The following is a 22,642-nucleotide window of genomic DNA, read 5'->3' on the forward strand; positions in this document are numbered from 1 at the left end:
CCCAGCGTGTCACACGGCGCATTCTTCCAGGAGCAGATGTCCAGGCCGGTCAGCAGGATGGCGTGGTCGTGGCGCACCCCGTCCCTCCCCTGCAGCGCAGACTGCCACCGGCAGAAGCTGGTGAGCGTGCGGTCGGCGTGGTGGCTGATCTCCAGCCCTGGCTGCGGGGCCGCACGGGGGACGTCACGCCATGGGGCCCCTCGCACGTCGCCCCGCACGGCCGTTCACTCGGGGCTCACGCACACGGGTGGGGGGGAGGCGGGTCAGCAAGGCACCCACTTTCTGAACTAAATCCAGGGGCCTGGACACGTGGGCGCCCGGGGGTGCTGCTTATCCCATGCCAGGCGGGCTGCGCGGCGCCCAGCTTGTCACCGGGTCAAGCTGGATTTCTAGAAACCGCCAGGGACCAGAAGGGAGCTCTCCGGACACTCCCCCGCCTGCGGGCCTGGGGCCGACAGGGCAAGAGGCCGTCAGAGAGAAGGATGCTGGGCCGCAGACACGCTGGGCGAGGGGCCGGTGGGCCGCAGGGGCTGAGGGGCCTTCTCCCTAGGCCTGTCCCAGCCCCTCAAGGGTCTGCAAGCGGGGTGGGGGGCGCCCTCCCCTGCAGGAGTGCCGAGGCCCTGATAGCCAGTCCCGTGACTGTGCTGCTCGCTGTGCCTTCCCCGGAGACTGGGCCTCCCCAGAGCCCGTGTTTGTCTCCCCGGGGAGCGACCATGCGGCTCAGAGCTCTTCCCAGCACCCCGGACACACCTCGCATTCCTGGGCCAGACTCCCCGGCTCCCTGGAGCGCTGCGCTGACTAAGGCCGGCACAGGTGTAGATCAAAGGATAACCCCGCACTCTGCCTGGCCCGACTCCAGGGTGGGGCGTTTGAATACCGGGAATAATTAACCTGTCACCAAGCAGCCCGAGAGCTGAGCCCCTGACCGTCGCTTAGACTCAGGCCTGCTCGTCCCCCGCAGGAGACCGGCGCTCTGGACGTTTAGGCAGGAGGCAGCTGAGCTCTCACGTCTCAGCCTCCCCGTAAAAACCCTCTGTCTCATATAAGTCAAAACCCGCGGCTCACAGCTGCCGGCACCAGCGGGGGTGGCCCCGGACCCGGGCCCAAGGCGGTCAGGGCATCTTGCCCACGCCCCGCTGCCAAAGGCGCCCGGGGTCCTGCTCGCTCTGGGAAAGGAAAAGCCGGGGGCTGCAGGCGGGGAGGGTGAGGCGGCCGATCCTGGGGCCGGGGGCTGGAGAGTGAAGCAGGGCGGAGCGGACGGCCCAGCTGCCTTCCAGGCTCGCCCGCCTGGCACCCTCAAAGCTCTTCACCTTGCAGCTCTAGCGCGTTTCCGGCCCACATGCTGAGGGGAGCCCTCCTAGACCACTGTCCCTACAGCCATTGAGAGTGTCCTTCCTGCATCAGCCAAACGCCACGCACACTAGTCAGGCCATCGCTAGAGGAACCGACGAGAATCCCTTGCCCTACACACAGAAGGTTAAAGACAGGCCCCTCCAAGGGGACCGAGGGCCTACAGGACAGTTACAGAGGAGAAGACGCTCCGTTCTGCATTGTTTTTCTGGGGAGCGCGCGGAGGTGCGGGTTCGCAGAGATACCTGCTCTTCCTCCAGAAGGATCAGACCCACGACGGCAATGTTGATGTTCCCGCCGATCGTCCCGTCCTTGAACAAGGCGGACACCTGGAAGAGACGGGCACTCACGTCGGTCTTCAGCCTGGGGTCCCCTGGGGTCCTGCCGCCGTGGCCCCCCGTTCTCAGGGAGACAGTGGCACTGGGCTCGCCTGCCGGACGCACAGACTGAGGACGAGCCGACGTCCAGCCACACCAACCGCTGACTCCTCGTCACTGGAGTCTGGGAGGGAAACACTGGGGTTCGGGGGCCGTACCTCAAACACCAGAGGAGGGAGGCAGGGCGTCCAATTGAGGGGGTCCTTGTTAGAATAGAGGGAGTTTTTTCCTGGCGCTGCTGACACCGTGAGCGCGGCAAACTCCCCGCGAGGGGCTCCAGGAGCCGCCCAGAGAAGCAGGGAAGAGACCCAGAGGGGAAGGAGCCACGTGGACAGAGGAGGCGCCGCGGGAGCGAAGCAGGACTCGGGGGAATCGTCGGGGCCATGGCCACGGACGGCGTGGGGCGGTGGCACCTCGGAGGGGCCTCACGGCACGGGAACGGCTGCAGGGGACGAGCTGGCCCGCTGCCTCAGCCCCCGGGGCCCCCGCCCGCCGGCCCCGCCGGCCAGCAAGGACACCGCGCGATGACCAGGCGCCGCGTGAGGCAACGAGACGCCCGTGGGGCACTCTGCTCCCGCAGCAGCGGCTGCGCCCAGTGTGAAAATAGCGTCATCGCTACTGCTTGCAAAACCACTTTGGGACGGCAGACGCCTCCCCCCCTGCAGGCACCAGCCCTTGCCGCTCGCTGGGGGCTTCAGCTGAGGTGACGCCGGGCCGGTGCTGTCCGGCGATCTCAAGGGAAGATAATGCAGAGTCGACACTTTCGCACGGCTGTTGGGACGGGGCGAAACTGCTTTCAGACCCCAGAGCACAGAAGAAAAAAAAAAAACGAATCTAAACCTCTCTGAGACTCGCTTTCCGAAGGCAGAGCCGAAGCTGGCGGCGTCTGAGCGAGAGGCCCAGCCGGGCAAGCGGAAGGGACCACTTCTGGGCGGGAGAGGCGGCCGCCCAGGCGAGGGCCCCTGAGAGCCGCGGCCATCAGAGGAGCGCCCGCCACGCCCCTCCCTGCCCCTGCCCCGTGACAGGAAATGAGCCTCGCCACGTCCACGTCCACGCCTTGCCCTCAGCCCACGCCTCAGCCAGAGACTCCACCCCTTTGTTCTCAGCCCCGGCCCCCGCCCCACGTAACCTTACTCCCTTTTCAACCCGGGAGCTGGACGTGAGCGCCTCCTGCCTCTCTGGCCTCGCTTTGCAGCAACAAGGCTTCCTCCCTCCCAAACCTCCGCCACGGAGTCCCTGGAGCCGGAGCCCAGCTCCTCGTGGGCGGCAGGCCCAGGCCGGTCACGCTCCCCAGGGAGAAGGGCACTCTCCCCGGGCCTCGGCGCCGCGCAGGCTTCCGGTAAGGGAAGACATCAGTGTCCACAAACCCCGACGGGCTGACGGGGTCAGACTCTCCTGCCCCTTGATTGTCTGATTCGTGAAAAAATGGCTTTTGATCGGGGCAGAGTAAAAACAAAGGGATTCTCATGGACAAGACATTTCTTATGTGTGAAGACATTTCCTTGAGTTCACAAGGACGAAGCAGAACGTCTCACCCACGCGCACACGCACATGCCCACGCACGCACACACACACGGCGCCCCGCACGGCCTCAGCACGCAGCCCTACCATGTTGAGGACGGTCAGCACGTAGGTGGTGATGTTCTCGTGGCCGTGCTCCCGCGTCATCTGCCTGTCCACCACCACCAGGGTCTCCACGTTCAGCTCTGCCCCTCCCAGGGGCCTGAGCGGAGATCGCCTGCGCCGGGAGCGGGGCTGGCCCTCGGCGGGGGTCTGGGGCTTGTCTGTGGGGGGTTGGGAGAGGGTCAGGCTGCAGCCCCAAAGCCAACAACGTGACCACTTATTACGTAGAGACTGAATTTTACAAATGGACTTTGAGGGTCTCCCTGGGGGCGCAGGGGTTAAGTCTCAGGTTATCAAGCTATCGGCAACCACGGCCTGAGTTTGATCCCCGGCCAGGGCGCTACCCACATGGCGCAGCAGACCTCTCCTGACTCCCCGCTGCTCCCCTCAGCAGTGGATTTCAGTGGATCCGCCTGTTCTGCCCCCCACTCTGTCTCTGGTGAGTCCTTTCACCCCCCTCTGCAGCACCCCAAGCAGAATCACTCACTGCCCTGCACGCACGGCTGGCCTTGGCCCTCCCGCCTGCACCCTGCACTGGCACCTGCAGGGAGGAAGCGGGGTGGGGGCGGTGCTTTCCACAGAGGGCAGCACTGCCCAGTGTCTCTGCTGAGTGAGCGTGTTTGGGGGTGAGGAGGAAGGATGTGGGGGTTCCAGAACACACTGAACTGTCCTGAATCTGCCAGAGGAGAGGTTTCCAGATAGAACATAAATAGCGCGTCACCACCTGCTAAATGCTCGTGACAGAAAGGATGCAGACAGGCCTGGTGACAAGCTGCAGGGGGTGACGCCAGCAGAGGCAGTGCCGGGATGTGTCGGGGAGCCAAGCTGGAATGTGCTCGGACACAGCGCCCTCCTCGGGAAAACGATGTGGCTTGGAACAATTCTAGCCCTCGAGAATGTACCATTACAAGTAAGGGGCAGCATCGCCTGAGGCCGGCTGCCGGCTCCGCCTTCCTGGCTGCCTGTGCTGCAGCTGCCTCTGTCCACCCTGTGCCACGGGCGACGTCCGCCCTGAGCTCACAGGCGGCCGCTTCTTTCTGGAATCGTCTAAGTTTAGCCAAGTGACCCAGTAAGTGGCGCACGGCGACAGTCATCCAGGCCCAGCGTCCAGAAGGGGTGGCCTCACGTACCTTTCCGGGGCCTCCCACAGAAGGGCTGTCCTTGCGGGTGCGTGGGGCTGGCGGCCCCATGTGGGCGCCCACGCTCGTGGGACGGGAGGCGCGGCTGGTCCTCTGTCCTGGGGACCTCACCCTGGGGCTCCCGGGGCCCGGGGGGTCTCCTGTACAGGACGTGGGAGGGGGACTCGCCCCCCGCCAAGGTGCTGTGGCTCCCTGCCAGGTGAGGAGGAAGAGGCTTCAAGAAGTAGTCGGCTTCCTGCGTCCGGATCATGCCTGACTGGAGAGAGAGAGAACAGGCAGTTACCCCCAGTGGCCGCCGGGGCCTCCTTCGGCATTGCTGAGAAGTCCTGCTGGGGTGACACGGGCGGTGGGTTGGGGTGCTCCGTGTCAGGGCGGGGCCTGCGGCAGTGCGCCACTGAATGCCCAGCTCCGTCCCTCACCGCACCGCCGGGCCCTCTGGCCAGGCCTACCCCTGGCCCTCTCCCGGAGCCACTGCCTTGCTCTAGAATCTGGGGGGTCCGTGGTGGCTCCACTGGGGGTGCTCGGTCCCTGCTGTGTTCACTGATCTTCCATGCAGGAGTGGGTCGTGTCTGCGAGTCCTCCCTGGTCTTGCTTACATCACTGCGCTGGGTGGGGGGTTGCGTCTCCCTCCAGAGAGCTGGGCGCCCCCCCTGCACACACCGCCCCCGCAGCACTGAGGCCGTCCTCCGTGAGCAGGGAGGGCGTGCGTTGAGGTGTGGGGGTCGGTGTCTGCCTGTGGGTGCGCGGACCCCCGGACGTGGCTGGCCTGGGTGCCGGCCGAGAGCCGGGAGAGGCCTCTGAGCTGCAGGCGGGCGGGCGCGAGACTGAGTCCGGACCAGGCTCCGCGGTGCGGCGCGGGAGGCTCAGGTCCGACACGGGAGAGAAATCACAGCCGGCGAGGGCGATCGGCGGGCGGGACGCTGCCTACCCGATGGTCACGTGACGCCTTTTAGAAATCACCTGGACTGACCCAGAATTAACCCTGGAAAGTGTTCCAGGAGGTCCACGTGCGAGGGAGGTCCTTCGAGGCACGACATGAAGGAAGCAGGGAAGACCCCAGTTTATGAAACACTGGACATGTCTCCGCGCTGTAAGACGCTGGAAGCAGCAGGAGCTACGTGGGAGAGATGCCCTCGGGGGACAGCGGGGCGACGGCCACGCGGGGCTGGACAGCAACTGGCAGGGAGCAGGTGACAGGCCCGTGACTCTGGACAGTGATGGACAGCGGGGCGCCGTGTCCAGAAACACCGAGAGGCCAGAGTGTCGAGGGCCTGGGTCTGGCCCTCGCGATGCTTCTTGAGGTCACCCGTCCACAGCTTCCGCGCCCACGGCCCAGCGCGATGAAAACAAGACGTGACGACACTACTTGCCGATTAACTCGGGCTTCTGAAAGTGTGACTAGACACCGGGACAGACAGAGCTACTAAACAGATGAGCTCATCATCAAGGTTTTCTTGTCCTGGCCACTTTCTGAGTAACACCAAACCTGGTGCAGCGGCGGCCGTGTTGTCCTCTGTGGTGAGGAAGTGGAGAGGAAGGTCAGTCAGTGACATCTTCAAGGTCACCTCCCCGGGAAACATCAGGATAAGCCCGGAGCCAGCATGTGTCGGGTCTACGGATGGGCCCCAGCCGTCTAAGGGCGTGTGTCACATGGCAGCGGCCCGAACGCTCCCTGGAGAGGCGTCTGCGCTCCCTGGAGAGGCGTCTGCACTCACAGTTTCCCTGGAGGAGCGGGCGGGACGGCGGATGGTGGCTTCAGGGAGAGAGTTGTGGGGGGACGTGCAGGGAAGCCCACCCTCGTCTCGCACCTTCTGTGCTGCTCCCCATAGCAACCTGTGGCCTGAAAGACACCTGTGTCCTGGGGTGTGGCTCAGTGAGCTGGGTCCCCCCACTGTGTTATGGAACAGGGCATGAGTTCAGGGCACAACTAGGTCTCCCTGCAGAGAGGCCCAGGAGCCCCTCTCCTGCACCCCGGGTGCTGTGATGACTCAGCACGGCTGGGCGCCCCTGGAATGGCTCTGAGACCCCTCGCGGGCTCTGCTCCAGCTGGCACTGGTCAGGCCTGTGGCTGATCCCACGGGGCTCCTTGCACACCGTGCCCCACAGGAGGCTCAGGGGCCACCTGGCCTGCGGGAGTCTGAGCGTGCACCGTGGGGGTGCCAAGCACAGGGGCATTCCTTAGATCTTGGGAAACTGCCAGACACAGCTCTGGGGGGTGGGTGCTTGGCCTCAGCAGGGCCCAGGTTCCTGCTGGGGACTGGGGGTCAGACGGGAGGGGGGCTTGGTAAATGACCATGAGGCTCTCAGCACCGTGGGGGGTGGCCTCCTGGGGCTGGTTCCTTGGAATTCATGCCCAGGTCGGTCGTGTGGCGGCCACACGGGCTTCTGAAGGGTTCCTGGGGACTGCACGTCTGCAAGGGGAGGGACAGTGGCACGGTAGGGATGGCTGGGGCCGCTCCGCTTAGCCCTTTTGCATTTACACCAACCCAGGAGCAGCCGGGCAGCCATCGGTGAGTCGGCCGGCATCCCGGCTGCGCCAGAGCAGCCCCCACTGAAGGGGGCGGCTAAACAGGGACCCTCACACCAGAGTGACCTGGGCAGCGAGAGGACTTGTAAAGTCTCACCAGCAAAGGAGGCAAGCACCATACTCTTAGTCTTTCCCGATGCGCCACGTTTAAATAATTTAAATATACTTAAATAATATCATGAATTATTTAATATCATGAATTAAGATCATGATCACTGATGAGACCGGTGTTTTGAGATCCTCTGATCATCAATAGTTACTGCAAAATACAAAAAAAAGTCACCCCATTAGCACGCGGCGTCCCAGTTTGCGAGTTTAGCCAAAGATGAGCTAAATCACGGAAGACGGATGTTTCCTCTTACGAAAGTTTTTTCCTCACTGAATCAAGAAGGTTTATTTGGGAGCACATCCCCTGTCTGTCCAGCACTGTGGCGGCTCCTGCCTCCATGGCTGGCAATGCCACTGTTGCCACCATTGCTCGCCAGTAATTGGATGAAATAAAGAGTGGCTGTACTGTGGATGCTCACAGATAGAGGACGTAAGACCCTCTTCCCCTGTGCGCTGGACTGGTCAGCCAGTGACGGGTAAGATCAGGAACAGACCTTTGGTTTGTGACTCCTGACAACCTAAGACAGGCGCAGTCCCCGAGGGGATTTATAAGTGTCCCCCCTTTTTTTAACTCTATGGAAAATAACTGCTAAAAGACAAAAGCATTGAGTTTCAATAACCTGCTCAATTTGCTGAGGTCACACCTGTACTGCAAAACTAGTTTGACTGCTTAAGGAACATGCACTAGGAATCTGGTGGGTGTGGGGAGCCTAGAATTAGGTTGTGCTGTATAAACAGTCACAGTAGTAACAAAAATATGTAGGTCAACATAGATCCTAAGTACAAGAGAATTCTGAGTAGCGACTCAAGCTAGGGTTAATTACCAAAAACCTAGAGGTCATGAATAGCGTAGAGAAAAAGGCGCCCTCTTGCAGCGGTCTCAGTGTGTACCTGATTCATCGACGCCTGCGCATGATCAGAAGCTAGATTTAGTGCATATTGTCTTCGTTATGTTTCACCGCATGTAATAATTGGGTGGTCTGGTGTATGATTAACCACATAATGAACAAAAGCAGCCTTGTGCAATGTCTATGAAGATGTATAAAACGAGCATGATACTTTCAATAAATTGCACTCAAATTTTCACTCTCCCTTGAGTGTGTCCGTGTGTCATTCTTTCTTGTCCCTCGCCCTAATTCCTTCGACCACCTTTCGCTCGTTCTCACTCAATCCCTGAGACTGTCTCGATCTCCCGCCGCCGCCGCTGGGCTGGTCCGCGGCACAGCACCCGCCGCGGGTGCAAAGGCTGAAAGAACTGGGAAGGGAAGCGGCTGTAGCCACCGTCAGGGCCCAAGACGAGAGCAGAACGGGGCCTTTCTTTAGGCTCCCCGGAACGTTCTCCTGCGAGGCCACACAAGGAACCTCATATTTTTGAAAGCAAGGAAGCGACACAACGTTCGCTCTCAGACGGCAGGATTCACCTCAGTCAGTAACAAAAAGGCAACCGGCAAATCCCAAGTGAGAAGAGAGTAAATCACACACGTCTAAACACACGGACCAAAGGGGAAATTGCAAGAGAAAGTGAACACGGTTTGAACTAAATTAAAAGGAAATCACAACGTATCAAAATGCGTGGGACACAATGAAAACGTGCTTGGAGGGGAATTTACATGCGGAAATCACGCATTTGAAAAGAAGAAAAATCTAAAATCTAGGTTTTCGTCTGAGACAATTGAAGGAAGAAGAGCAAATTAGATTCAAAATAATCAGAGACATGATAAGAGTCAGAACAGAAATCAGGGAAATTGAAAACAGGAAATCAACAGAGAAAATTAAAAAAATGTAAATGGATTCTTTAAGAATGACGAAACTCACCGGACTTTGAATTTCTCGTAAGAGAAACGATTCCCTCATCAAATACAATGAAAGCAAAGTATTAACTGAAAAGTTTTTAAAAATGCAATGAATGATCGCGGAGAAGACTTGTTCAGAAAATAAATTTAGAACCAACGAATCAGTAAACAGTGAGCCAATGCGATTATGAAACCAAAAAAAAAAAAAAAAAAAAAAAAACCTAGGAAATCCAAAATCAGGCTTTTAGACCGAAACGGGGATGCTTCATGGAAACTCGGTGGCGACTGAAAAAAGCCACGAAACTGGCTCATGCAACGGCCGGGGCAGGGATTCCAGGGCGAGACAGAATTTCGCCGCTGGGATTCACGTCAGAGCAGGATGGGTTCTTACTTTACGTCAGTGAATTCGTTGTTCTATCTGTTATGTCCTTTATTTACGGCTTTTGTAGGCCCGACTCTTGCAGCATTTGAAGTCTCTCATCAGAGGAAACTTCTAGATGTGCACTATCCAAGATGGTGGGCCCTGAATTTCAATGAAAATTGAATAAAAGTAAACATCAAGTCCTCTGAGCTGACGCCGGAGACCACAGGTGGGGGCCGGGCCCGGCTCTAGAGGGGCAGCCTCTGAGCGCCGGGCAGACGCCCCAGTTACTGGAGGCAGCGAAGGGCGGGGGAGGGGGGGGGCGGGGAGCGACGGAACAGATCACCGAAGGTTTTCAAGTAATAGACGCGTGACGACACGATATGTAAAGGGGGCATTTGAAAGTCAGAATCCTGATAGAAAAGACCCCGCTGGTGGCTTCCTGAGCCACAGAACGTGCCCCCCCCCCCGTGGCCCCTGGACAGCCAACACTCACCCTCTGCTCCCCCACATCCCTGCCCACCGGGCCCATTTCAGTGAGAAGTGCAGCTGGCTCTGGGCTGTAGCTCTTTATTGCCCGAGGGTGCCCTGACAGGGGGGTGCTCTGCATGGGGGTGCCCTGCACGGGGGTACAGCCTCCCCGGCTTCGCAGGTGGCCTCTGCGAATATAAACAAGGTCTAGAGCTCCCTGGCGGCTGCAGGGCGCATGCGAGGCCAGCTCTTGTGGGCACACACTCAGGCACAGAGGCTTGCCAAGCGCAGGGCAACCTCCCAGGTGGTGCCCACCACGGATGCCCACCACCCGCTGGAATGGACACCCCAGTGGGCAGAGGCGCCACCACCATGGCAGAGGCCAGGCGCTTCCCCGCAGTGTCTCACGCGGCCAACCCGCGGACACGACTATGCTGTTCAAACGCAGACGCCTCTGGCCCGGGGCATGTGGCAGCCGGGTCCGTGGAGTGCCCTGTGCGCTCTCAGGTCCCGTGTGGCCATTGCTGTCCAGAGCACATGCAGCACAGACTGGCGTGCGCACGGTGTCCACGCAGCCTGGGACAGTGGGACATCCTCAGAGCAGCGCTACCCAGAGCACCGTCCCGCTGGTACAGCCTGGGAGCCTGGACGGCCCACCTTGTGGAGAAGCTCATGCACCGCTGCAGGTGCCCGCCGCCCTCGCTGGCCGCCCAACGCCCTCACTGACCACCCTCCCTCGCTGGCCACCCACCCTCCCTGGCAGCCCACCCTCGCTGGCTGCCCGCACTTGTTGACCGCCTGCCACCCTCGCTGACCGCCTGCCACCCTCGCTGACCGCCTGCCACCCTCGCTGGCCACCCGCCACCCTCGCTGGCCACACTCGCTGACTACCTGCCCTCGCTGGCCACCCGCCCTCGCTGACCGCCCGCCACCCTCGCTGGCCGCCCACCCCGCCCTGTCGCCGGCTGTACTCACCACGCCCCGGCAGGTGGACAGGGCCACCGAGGAGTTCTGGTGGGACCGCAGGGAGCCCTGGAAGAAGCAGAGCTCCTCACGGGGGAGGGCCTGCACCGACCGCGCGCCGCCCTTCCTGAGCGTCTGGACGAGGAGCCCCGGGACCACCAGGCCACTGGACGCCCTCAGGTCCATGTGGAAGTCGTGCCGGGACCCTCTCAGCCACAGGTGCAGCGGGGCCCCGCCCGGTGGGGCCGGCGTCCTCTTTCCCCTCCGTGGACGGGCGACGTCCAGGGACACGTAGCCGCCGCGGGCGTCCACCTCGTAGGGCGTCACCAGCTCGTACTCTGAAAGGAAAGGGGAGGCAGTGGGTCACCCCCGAATTCCGGACAGGCTGGGGCTCCGAGGATCACGGCGCACACCGGGGCGGAGCTGGGCGGGGGGAGGGGTGCCCGGTGCACTGTCGGGGGAAGGGGCCGGAAGACGGTGTTTTGGGGACAGTAGGGACACGGCTGCGGCCCTCGAAGGTGTCCCTACCACCCAGCAAACCCCCCTCCCGCAAGGGAAACGGAGCGGCCACGAGACCCGGCCGCGGCCCGGGGCACCCATCACAGCAGCTGCTGAAGAGCAGCCTCGCAGCCAGGAACTTCCCCGCCCCACGCCTTAGTCCGCTTCCCCACGAACACCCTCGCTGCAGGAAGAAACCTAAACATAAGGATTAGGTTTTCAAAAAATGGCTAAAAAGAAAAATGTAACGGGCATTCTTTGCTGCTTAATGTCTTAGCGTTTAGTTGTGAAATCACTGAAGGTGCAGGCGCATCTGGTCCAGGCGCCCACATCTGGACCCAGGCCTGTGTGTCTTTGCTCCCAATGAAAACCATGAAGACCCACTGGTGGGGGGGTCCCCACTCGAGAGCAAACAGAAAATCAAGAAAACCCCGAGGAATTACGGGATCCCCAGGTGCCCGCGAGGGGGTGGCCTCGGTGCTGCAGCCACAGACACGTGACCGTCTTCCTCTGCAGGAAGTAGGGAGGCCACAGGTGACCCCTCAGAGTCCTGGGCACCACCACCCAGGACCATCTTCTCCAGAGGGGTTTCTCGCCTTCTAGAACACGATCCTTATCTCCCATTCTCATACCTTTTAGCGCCCATTAGCACCATTAAAAAGTAGCCTCTAGCTGCGGCTGCGGGAGTCAGGGGCAGTGTTTCTGTCCTGGGCAGTGCAGGAGGTGGAGAGCAGAGGGTGGGCCGCAGGCCAGGCCAGGCCATCCCACCCCCCTCGCGGCCCTCTCAGACCCCGGGTGATTCCTCAGGGCTGGGAGAGCAAGTATTTCAGGTCAAGCTTGGTCAGTGGAGCTTTCAGAACTGTGCCCACGCTGGGGGGTCTGTCCTGCGTTATCCCCTGATCGCCAGTCACGGCTGGCTTGGCGCCAGGCTCCCCGCAAGGCTGCTGGCCAGGCCAGACAGCAAGAAGAGCTCCCCGAGAGGTGGACGGTCCTGAGTGGTGCACGTGGCGATGCCCTCTCCTCAGCCCACAGGCCAGGACGCGGCCACCTCGTCCTCAGACTGTGTGCGTCCCTGGACCCAGCAGGTTCCAAGGCACCGACCTGTCTGATGCTTGATGTGGGGTCCTCTCGGGGCACTGGGCCTGCTCCCTTGGGGCGTCGGGGGAAACCGCCTCCCTGGAGCAGGTCTGGTGTCACGAGCAGCACCCCGCAGGCTTCCCTGGAGCCAAGGTGATCGCTGCCCCCGTGCTGCCCTGGCAGGTGACTACGGTTGACACTGGAGGGCCCGTGCTGGCTAGGGCAGCGGAGAGGGCTGTGGCTGGGGGTGTCTCCTGGGCCCGCACTGCAGCCCCAGCGTGTGCCAGGGTGGCCAGGGCCTGGGCTACCTGGCTTCCACTTCCCCAGGGCAAGAGGGTGGGTGCAAGGCTCTCCTGAGCACCCCTGCGGCCAGGGAAGCGTCCCTGCTGAGGGGGTCCTGTGCTGGACAGCCTGCAGGTGCTGGGGGACTTGACAGTCCTCGCGGAGAGGGTGGCTGGGCGGGCAGGTGGGTGTGGCAGCCACGTGTTGGAATCAATTCCTGTTTCACTTGGAAAAGAGGGAGCAGGGCCTCCCTGGTGGCCAGGGTGAGTCTCAGCACTAGGACGCTATCCGCAGCCACTGCAGCCGGGACAGGCTGGACCAGCTATGGGGGCGCCGAGACCCAGCGACCCGCTCAGGGCCTCTGTCTGGACAGCAGCGAACTGTCCGCTGTGGCGCTCACTGAGCACGGGTCACTGCGGGGACTGGCGGCAGCCCCAGCACCCAGGAGGGAGTGCGGCATGGGGGAGAGGTGGCCCAGGCACCGGGGGACACTGCTCGGCCTCCAGCAGAGACAAGCTGCGCGTGAAGGGGCGAGGGAGTGAGGGGCAGCGGAGTTCACGGATGGGGCTGGAGGGGAGAGCTGAGGAGGAGCCCGGCCCAGCTCTGGGGGCCAGAAGTCGGAGATGCGCCAGCGCCGGGGAGGGCCGCACCCGCGGGGCAGTGACCGGACATCCCTTCCAGAGAGAAATCCCAGGCCCACGATTCCGACCTGGAACTGGCCAGAAAGCACTTCTCTCTGCGGCTCGGTGCGAAGCCCCTGGCACTGCAGCCTGATTCACAAGCCTGGGGCCCGGCCCGCCCTGGCCGCCTCACCCCGCAGGCGCCCCCGTCGGCTTCAAGCTCAGTCAAAACTAGCATCAGGTCCAGTTTTCACACAAAAAAACTGCAGTTTGAAAGGAGTTTGCTGAAACACAGGGAGCTGGGGCAGGTTTTGCAGCGGGAACATGAGGTTTACGTTTCCAAACGCCTATTTCATGAAACGGAGGCAGAGAGGCAGGCTGGGGGGTCACCCCCCCTCAGACTGGGGGCGCGGGCGGGGAGCCTGGCCCGGCCCCTGTGAGGCCACCCCGGAGGGGGGCGATCATCTTAATCACCTGAAGAGGAGGCGCCCCCGCGCGCAGATCGCGCCGCGCCCCCAACCCGGCCCCGCCCCGCCCCCCAACCTGTGCGTGCCCGGGCCCCACCCCGCCCCCTGGCCTGCCTGCCCCGGGGGACCCCCGCCCCCCAGCCTGCGCGCCCCCGGACCCCCACCCCCCAGCCTTTGCACCCCCGCCCCCCCTGCCCCCAGCACCGCCCCCCGCCTGTGCGTCCCCGCCCCCAGCCTGCACGCCCCCCCAGCCTGCGCGCCCCCAGCCTGCACGCCCCCCCAGCCTGCGCGCCCCCCAGCCTGCGCGCCCCCAGCCTGCGCGCCCCGCCCCCGCAGACCCCCCTCGCCCATCCGATCCCGGCGACCGGCGCCCACAGGCGCGCGAGCCTCTCCCGAGGGTCCCTCCCCGGCCCGGCCCGCGGCTGCGGGCTCCGCACACCCCCCCCCCCCCCCCCCGCGCCCGGCCGGCGCCACCCCAGAGGCAGAGGTGGGGCGCTCGGGGCTCGGGGCGGACGTCCGTGTCCAGCCCCCCAGCACCGCCCCCCGGCCCGGGCTGGACGTTCGCGGTTTCCCTCAATTCGGGGGGCAGCGCCCGAGCCTCCTGCTCCTGCTCCGGACAGCGACGGCGCTTCGGCTCCCGCCGAGCCTCCCGGCCTGACACCCCGAGCGCCGGCGGGGCTTGGGGGGACGCGCCCGCCCCGGACGTCCCTGGGGCGGCTCTTCCCTTCGGCGCTGGCCCCCGAGGTCAGCCCTGTCCGGGCTGCAGCGGCCCGCGCGGTCTCGGGGGGCGGCCGGGGAGGGGGCGCACCCCCGGGGCGACGCTGACCCCCCAAGTCCCTCCGAGGGCGCCGTCGCGGGTGCTGGAGGGGCCGGCAGGTGACGCCTTCAGGGCCCCGCCCACTCCAGGAACCAGGCTTCTTCCAGAAAGCTCTTTTTTTAAACATTGGAGGGGCCTCCCCGGGGCGCAGCGGTTGAGCGCGAAGCTGCCCGCGGCCTCTGCGGCGCCGGTTCGATCCCCGGCTGCTCCCCGGCCACCGGAGCAGGGTCCCACATGGCGCGCAGACCTCTCCTGCCGCCCGCTGCTCCCCTCAGCAGTGTCCTTCGGTCCTTCTGCCTGCTCTGCTCCCCGCTCTGGCTCTGGCGAATTCTCTCACCCTCCCGCGCTTCTGACTGTGCCCAGTGCATGTATAAACAAGTGAATAAATCTTAAAAAAAATCAACACTGGCGGGGCCGCGCCTCCAGCCGGACACCGCGCGGGCGCCCGGGCCGCGAACACCCGGCGCGGGGCTGGGGACGGGGCGCGGGCCTGGCGCCCTCTGGCGGCGTCGCGGGGGCCGCGCAGGGACCGGCCGCGCGGGGACAGTCGTGCTGCGCGCGAGGAGTCCCGTCTCCGTCCCCACGGACCCCACTGACCCCACTGTCCCCACTGCCTGGAGACGCGGCCGCCGGCGCAGGAGTTCGAGCCGCGCCCCGCACGGCGGGTGTCGCTCCGCGGGGAGATGCCGGGGCCCCGACACCTCTTCTTCCTCCGAGGCGCCCACCGGCCGGTGCCCGCGGGACCGCAGCTGCCGCCTCCCGAGGGCCGGCGCCCCGGACCCTCCCGGGCGAAACGCACGGCCCCGCGCGGCCCAGAGCAAAACCCACGCGAAGGGCCGGACTGTCCCGGCGGCGGGCCAGAGGGCGGAGCGGCCCGCGCGGGCCTCGAACCGCCGCCGGCCCGCCCAGGCACCAGCACTGCGCGGCTGCGCCCCTGGGGGAGCCTCGGCCCGACCCAGGCGGGTCCAGCAAACCAGCGCAGGTCAGCCCGGGCGGGGGGCAGCGGGTCAGCCCGGGCGGGGGGCAGCGGGTCGGCCCGGGCGGGGGGCAGCGGGTCGGCCCGGGCGGGGAGCAGCGGGTCGGCCCGGGCGGGGGGCAGCGGGTCGGCCCGGGCGGGGGGCAGCGGGTCAGCCGGGGCGGGGGCAGCGGGTCAGCCCGGGGCGGGGGGCAGCGGGTCAGCCCGGGCGGGGGCAGCGGGTCAGCCGGGGCGGGGGGCAGCGGGTCAGCCCAGACTGGGGAGCAGCGGGTCAGCCCGGGCGGGGGGCAGCGAGTCAGCCCGGGCGGGGGCAGCGGGTCAGCCGGGGCGGGGGGCAGCGGGTCAGCCCGGGCGGGGGCAGCGGGTCAGCCGGGGCGGGGGGCAGCGGGTCAGCCCAGACTGGGGAGCAGCGGGTCAGCCCGGGCGGGGGGCAGCGAGTCAGCCCGGGCGGGGGGCAGCGGGTCGGCCCGGGCGGGGGCAGCGGGTCAGCCCGGGGCGGGGAGCAGCGGGTCAGCCCGGGCGGGGGCAGCGGGTCAGCCGGGGCGGGGGGCAGCGGGTCAGCCCAGACTGGGGAGCAGCGGGTCAGCCCGGGCGGGGGGCAGCGAGTCAGCCCGGGCGGGGGGCAGCGGGTCAGCCCGGGCGGGGGGCAGCGGGTCAGCCCCGGCGGGGGGCAGCGGGTCAGCCCGGGCGGGGGGCAGCGGGTTAACAGGCAGGAGCGAGGGTCGCGGGGAGGCGCAGACAAGAGCAAGGTACTCCCCAAACTGCTTTGACGCAGACATGGCTACAGTTCGGGGTCCCCCCGTACATCTAGCCTCCCCCACAGCCTGTGATGGTCACTCGGTGCCGCGCCCCCCGCTCGCGCGCCCTCCCCGCGGCCACGGCCGGCAGCCGAGGCCGCTCCCCGCGCTGCGGCCCGCCCGGCCCGGGCCCTGACCCCGGTGGGCGCGGGCGAGCGGCGACGCCCCCAGACCCCCGGACTTACCGCCCGTCTCCGCCCAGCCGCGCGGCTCCGCGGCCCCGGGAGGTGGCCGGGCGCTCGGGGGCGCGGGCGCGGCGGGTCCCGGGGCGCGCGCAGGTGTCTGCGGGGAGACAGGGGAGCCGGTGAGACGGGCTGCGCGGGGGGCGCGGGGGCCGGAGCCGCCCGCCGGGGAGGGGGCCCGCCGCGCCCACCTGCGCCAGCAGCAGCACCCAGAGCGCCGCGCAGCCCGGGGCCCGCATCAGGCCGGCGCGGCCCCCGGGGAGGACGCGGCCTCGGCGGGGCGCCCGGGGGCGGGGGCCGGGGACCGGCGGACAAGGGGACCCGCCCGGCCGCCGGCGCAGGACTCGCCGGTGATTCCCGCCGCGACGCCGCCGCCGCGGAGCTTATACTGGGCCGGGGCGCGGGGGCGCGGGGCGGAGGGGCGGCGCGGGGCGCGGGCACCCTCCCTCCCTCCCTCCCTCCGTGGGAGAGCGCTGGGGGGCGAGGGCGGGGAGCTGGAGGGGGAGCGCCTGGGAGGCGGCCCGCCCGGGGGAGCGGGAGGGGGAGGGAGGAGGCGGGAGGGGTGGGGCCCCCGGAGGAGGCCGCTAGGCTGCCCCTTCCTGGCCCTGAGGGTGGAGCGGGGTCGTGGGGAGGAGGGAGCAGCGCCTCCTGCCTGTGCGCCCCGGGGAAGCCCCAGCCTCAGGGCCAGTCCCCGCCCCCAAGGGCCCTGACACCTGCCGCCTGCGGGTGGGGAGGCCGCTGAGGGACGCGGGGTCTGGGCCTCCTCCTGTGCCCGGACTTCCTAGGGGATGTGCCCACCCGCGTGCGCCGGACTCACGCAGCTCTGGGAGGTGGGAAGGGATGGGAGCAGGAGGGGTCCAGAAAGCTGGGTGTGGGGGACCCTCTGCCTCAGCGGAAGCAGCGCCACTTCAGGCGCAGGGGTCACGCCGCCCTGCTCAGAGCCCTTGCTGGACTGCCGGGTGCCTGGACATGGCCAGAGGACCCGGAGCCCTCGGGGCAGGGCCTGAGGGGCAGCGCCCGCCACCCTAGGGGTCCGGAACAGCAGGCTCGGGGCCACTGAGCTCAGCAGGCGGCTCCGCCCGGGCCTTCCTCCTCCAGGCCGGGTGTGTGCATGGGTGTGAGCATGAGTTCTGCTGTGATCACACCTGTACATGCGTGTATGTGCACCAGGGCCTGGTGTGTGTGCACCACGTGCAGGTCAGTGTGCTGGTGCGAGTCCACGAGTGTTCGGGCGCGGGGGTGTCTGGAAGGGTGCCAGGAGCCTCCGCTCCAGGGGTCTCACCTTCACGCTGACCCCTTGGCCCTGGGCCCTGGCTCTGTGCCGTCCTTTGGCCCGGCTTCACCTGGTTTACGCACTTCGGGCGGGAAAAAGGCAAATGGAATGATGGCCGTGACCTCTGACCCCCCCTTGCCTCTGCTGAGTCTGAGGGGGCCTCTGGCGGTTCTGCAGGTCCCTCAGATCCCAGCAGGGACAGTAGAGGCCCAGGCTGAGGGGAGCCCCCCTGGTACACATCACGCCTCCCCTTCATTTATTTGAAAGCACCCCTCCAAGGTGCACACATTTCTCCATAAAGCCGCTGGGGATGGACTTAAGGCTCCGCACCCCCCACTGCCTCTGGCTCGCCAGGACGGGCCTGCAGGTCTCCAGGTGACAGAAGAGGGCAGCCCGGCCTGGGGGGGTGGCTGGCTGTGGGCACTCAGAGCCGCACTGATGGGAGCCCCGGGTGGGGTGGAGGAGCAGAGGGGTCTGCAAAGGCCGTCTGGGGCAGACACCCCCTTTGTTTGGGTGCAGGCTGGATACACGCAGGAGTGGCTGGTTATCTGATTACGTGGCATGTGACTCCCGAGGTGTCCGCATTCCCAGCCAGGCTGAGATCACATGCAGACACCCAGGGGCGCTCCTGGAAGTGCAAACTAGTGGACTGACGGGTTGGCTAGGGTGAAAGGATCCTCCGTGCTCTGGCTCTGGAGTCAAGGCTCTGCAGAGACCCTACCGGGGCAAACCCAGCGTGGCCGGCTGGGGCCTGGGAGCGGGGAGCTGGCAGACTGGGCGGAAGGAAGGTCCTAGAACACGGAGTCCTGGGATTGGGGATTTATAGTAAATTACAGCACACATGCGCACCGCACGCGTGACACACACCACACGCACTTACGTGTTTGGTCTTCAGTTCCCAGCGAGGAGCTCCTGCAGCTCTGGGGACGTCCTGCCTGAGAGGGAGGAAGGTGTCTTTGTTTTGGGATTGAAGGACTTTGCACCTGGGCCTGGGGCTGTTGCCAGGGGAAACAAGGACCCCCCTAGAGGAGAGCGGGTCAAAGGTTGATCCCATCTCCAGTGGCGGAAGAGTTAATTAACCCTGCCTAGGAGTGAAATCCAGAAAGCCCAAAGGTGGGTTCGGAACGTGGAAGTCTGAGCAGCCGGGCACCCCAGAGAGTGAGGGTTCAGGCCTCCCCACCTGCCCGACCTCTGCCCGCCTCTGCCCGGCTGCCCCGCGTCACACGCATCCTTAGTTACAGGCGGACGGAGGGTGCCCCAGGGAACCCACCCCCGCTTGCTGTCAAGGGACGCACAGTCCACACTGGAGGACAAGGCAGGCCGCGGGCGAGGTCTGCAGGGCTGGGCTCTCAGCGCGTGAGTGTGTGCTCGGGGGGGGGCGGGCGAGAAAGGCCTTCGCTTCCCTGTTGAGACACCAAAGGTGCCTTTCCCTGGTGAGGAAGTGTCTGGCCAGAGGAGAGGGGTCGGCCCAACATGCCTGGGACCATGCCACAGGCTAAGGCTCCTCCTGGCGGGGACCACGGAAAGGGGCAGAAGGGCCGGGCAGGTCTGGGACGCAAGAGCAGAAGCAGAGCACAGGTCACGTGACACCCCGTGGTCAGGTCTCGACCCCAAGCGCCTCTTCCAAGCCCCCCGCCTGACTTTTAATTTTTAAGATTCCCAGACATTAAATTTAGCTCCCCCCAGACTTCAGCCTTTCAGTCCACCCCCAAGGGGCAGCTCCCAGGCACCAGGCGGAGGTCAAGCAAACCCTGGGCTCACGGGCTACCCCACGAGGTGGGCGGGGGTGGGCGGGGGTGCGCTTCAGTCCTAGGTGCTAGTCCAAGAGGCACAGAGGCAGAGGGGCGGAACATCCACGACACTCCATTACGAGAAAGTAGAGATGTGGAGTATCCGGAAGAGTGCGGGGTAGCCACAGAGAAGGGCACATCGGAAAGCCTTGCTGACATCAGGAGACAGAAAAAAAAAACCCTACCAATAACATGCACATTAAATTGCTTCGTGTGAAGCGAAGCCCAGTTTTGGTTCGGGAGTAAGATCCTTCCTACGGGGGCACAAGCTGCAGAGAACGGAAATCCACGCTACACAGTAAAATGCAGTACTTACCGCACAAACACGGCGGGCTCTGCTGGGGGCCCGGGAAGCCTCACGAGGAATCAGAGCCGGCCAGAGGGTGGGCTGAGGCTGACGTCCCTTCCCCAGTGCGCGTCAAGCAAGCCTGGGACGCAGAAACCGCACCCGGTGCTTCGAGATTTGGCTCGGGTGGCATCGGACGCACAGACGCGAAACACAGCGTCTGTCCCTTCAAACAAAAGCGGGAGGCGGCCGGTCGTAGCAGGTCAGTCAAGGCCGAGCCCAGCAGGAACGGCGGGGCCTCCCCTGCTCCACGTGCGAGCCCCGAGCCCGCTGACTTTCCAGAAGCAGTTCGGGGTCCTCCCGGTGGAGACCCAGCCCCGGGCGGAGTCCGCATTTCCGCAGACGGCGGGCCCGGCCACGCACAGCAAATCCTGTGACAGACCCGTCCCTTCCGCCATCTCAGCTCATTTGTAAATACCTTGGGTGGCTGGAAAACTGCCATCAGACTCCCCCAAAATGAGAGGGGGGCACCCCACCTGCTCGTTGCAAAAGAGTCTGGGAAGAGCCTGCCTCGTGGGCAGAGGTGATGAGTCCCACCCGCAGCGGGGGCGCGGAGGTCTGTGCGTGGTGGACGAGACCGCAGCTTCGGAGGCGTCTCTGCACATCCAGGGAGGCGGCGCCCGCACTGCCCGAGCTGCCAATGTCACGTCCTGCATCTGGGCCCTGGTCAGCTGCCCCCGATGGCCCATCTGGGCTCCCCTCCACCGAGCGCCCCAGGTCTCTCCTGCGCCCCTCACTTCTGTCTCCTGGCTAGGCACCCTCAGGTCCCTCCGGGAAAGAGGCACCTCTGGCCTAGCCCGTGCCTCCGCCTTGGCATCCCATGGTCTCTGCTCCCATGCTGGCACATCTCTGCCTCCCCCTCTGACCCTAGGGGCCTCCTGACACGTCTCTGAAGGTCACGCTGTGTCCTCATCGCTAAAGGTCCTTCCTAATTTCTGTCCTGCACTCTGGTTCCCCCAGGGCGTGTCTCCATGTGCTCCTACGGTGCCAACCCCCAGCGGGGGCTGTGGCCTCCTGAGCATGGATGGCCGCCGAAGTCAGAGGTCAAGGGCACAGAGCCAGAGCCCCCAGTGCAACCAGGCAGGGCCCGTGTCCCCCTCTGGCTGCCGTTAACGGGCCTCAGCTGGTATGAAGGTGAGCTGGAGCCAGAGGCCTGCGAGGTGCTCGGCCTTATCTTCCCCTGCGCCCGGTCCCCTCCGTGCGCTCAGGCGCAGCACTGTGTGGCGGCAGCTTGGGCACAGGGCCTGGGCTGGGCGTGGATTCCTCCTCATGCTGCCGGCCCGGTCGCTCCGGCACCAGCTGTCCAGTATCGCGCTTCCCAGGAGACAGGAGCTTGGGCGACCCGGGGGCCCGCCCCTTGGCTGGGGTCCGTCACTGGACACCAGGCCCGCTCGCGGATGCCCGTTTCTGCTGCGCGGCGTCTGGTTCCAATTCCTAAAGCCGCTTCCCTGAGTGACGACAGCCAGCGAGCTCTGCAGGCATGCCACCTGTGACGTCACCACGCCCCCGGAGAGCACGCGCCACCCACCCGTGCCTCCTGCCCACGCCCCTGCCCGCTCTCTGCCCCCAGCCCTCACCCCGCGTGTCCCTGGCGACCCGCCGGGCTCCCTGTGGCTCACTAGGCTGAGGCCGCCAGAGCGCGACTTCCCAGCACGTCCTGCTGGCAGGAGCCGCGGCGCTCCCCGGCGAGTCACCAGCGCGGGCCGCGTGTGCTGGCCCCAGCTTCCGACGGTCACACTTGAAATCGCTATCAGTGCCTGCGCGGACATGTTTTAACCTGTTAATATGTTTAATATGTTAACGTGTCTAATATGTTAAATATGTTAATGTGCTTAACATGTTAATATGTTCAATATGTTAGTATGTTTCCTGGGTAGGTTTTATAAGGGGAATTTTGGAATTATACCATTAGAGAGAGTTCGACTGTTTCCCAGCTGGGTCCACGCGGGCCCTGCAAGTTACCGTGATGCTGTTCTGTGGCCGGGATGCTTGCGTCGTGTTCCTCCGTGTAGACGTCCGTGACAATGTCCGAGTTTTGTCTGTGGGTTTCCTTTCTATAAATTGAGTAATGCAACTTTAAACATTACTTAGAGATTTCTCTTCTTGTCTTCTCAAGGGATTATTAAGAATTATTTTCTCTTCTCTCCATATTTTAGGGCAGTTTAGTAATTAGGAACTTGTTTTTAGTTTTCTAAACTTGAATATTTAACAGGAATATTTAACTTAACAGAGTATAATGTGTGACATTTCTTAGCTATCCCACTGGACGTTAGGATCTCAGACTGCTTTCACCCTAAACACCTCTTACTTCCTTTACTTGTCTTTACTTTTATCTTGTTATTTTAATTTCACAAATCAAAGGGGATGGCAATCATGTTATATAGTTAAATGTGTCACATTTACCTTTCTTCATCAGTATTCCTTGCATCTCAAATCTTCCTTCTGGAATGATGTTCTCTTTCCCAAAGTACATCTTTTCTAATTTCCTTCAATGAAAATCTGGCAAAAGTGTGCTCTCTCTTTTTGTATCTCTTAATATGCTTGTATTTCTTCTTCATACCCAGAACGTAGTTTGCTGGATACAGAATTCTGGAATGAGGTCCGTTTCCTTGTGGGCATTAAAACAGGTATTCCGGGGCCTCCCTGGTGGCGCAAGGGGTTAAGCACAGCACTATGAAGCAAGCTGCAGCCTCTGCAGCACGAGTTCAATCCCCGGCCTACCAGGGAGCAACCCACATGGCGCAGCAGACCCCTCCTGTCTCCCCACTGCTCCCCTCAGCAGTGGATTTCAGTCCGTCTGCCTGT

General features: G+C 64.2%; 1 protein-coding gene across 1 annotated transcript in view; it reads right to left on the bottom strand.

The window, feature by feature from the left end:
• ADAMTS16 (ADAM metallopeptidase with thrombospondin type 1 motif 16) overlaps positions 1-22,642 on the bottom strand; it is a 60,408-nt gene that overhangs the window by 31,246 nt on the left and 6,520 nt on the right. The window contains exons 6-11 of the mRNA XM_054687917.1: positions 16,432-16,528; positions 10,725-11,050; positions 4,481-4,745; positions 3,336-3,511; positions 1,596-1,679; positions 2-161 (exon numbers count right to left, since the gene is read on the bottom strand). Of these exons, the coding sequence (XP_054543892.1) occupies positions 2-161; positions 1,596-1,679; positions 3,336-3,511; positions 4,481-4,745; positions 10,725-11,050; positions 16,432-16,528 (1,108 nt within the window). The remainder of the gene's footprint in view (position 1; positions 162-1,595; positions 1,680-3,335; positions 3,512-4,480; positions 4,746-10,724; positions 11,051-16,431; positions 16,529-22,642) is intronic.

The sequence above is a fragment of the Talpa occidentalis genome, unplaced genomic scaffold (assembly GCF_014898055.3).
Source record: "Talpa occidentalis isolate TD23 unplaced genomic scaffold, MPIMG_talOcc4v2.1 talOcc4.6, whole genome shotgun sequence".
NCBI lineage: Eukaryota > Metazoa > Chordata > Mammalia > Eulipotyphla > Talpidae > Talpa > Talpa occidentalis.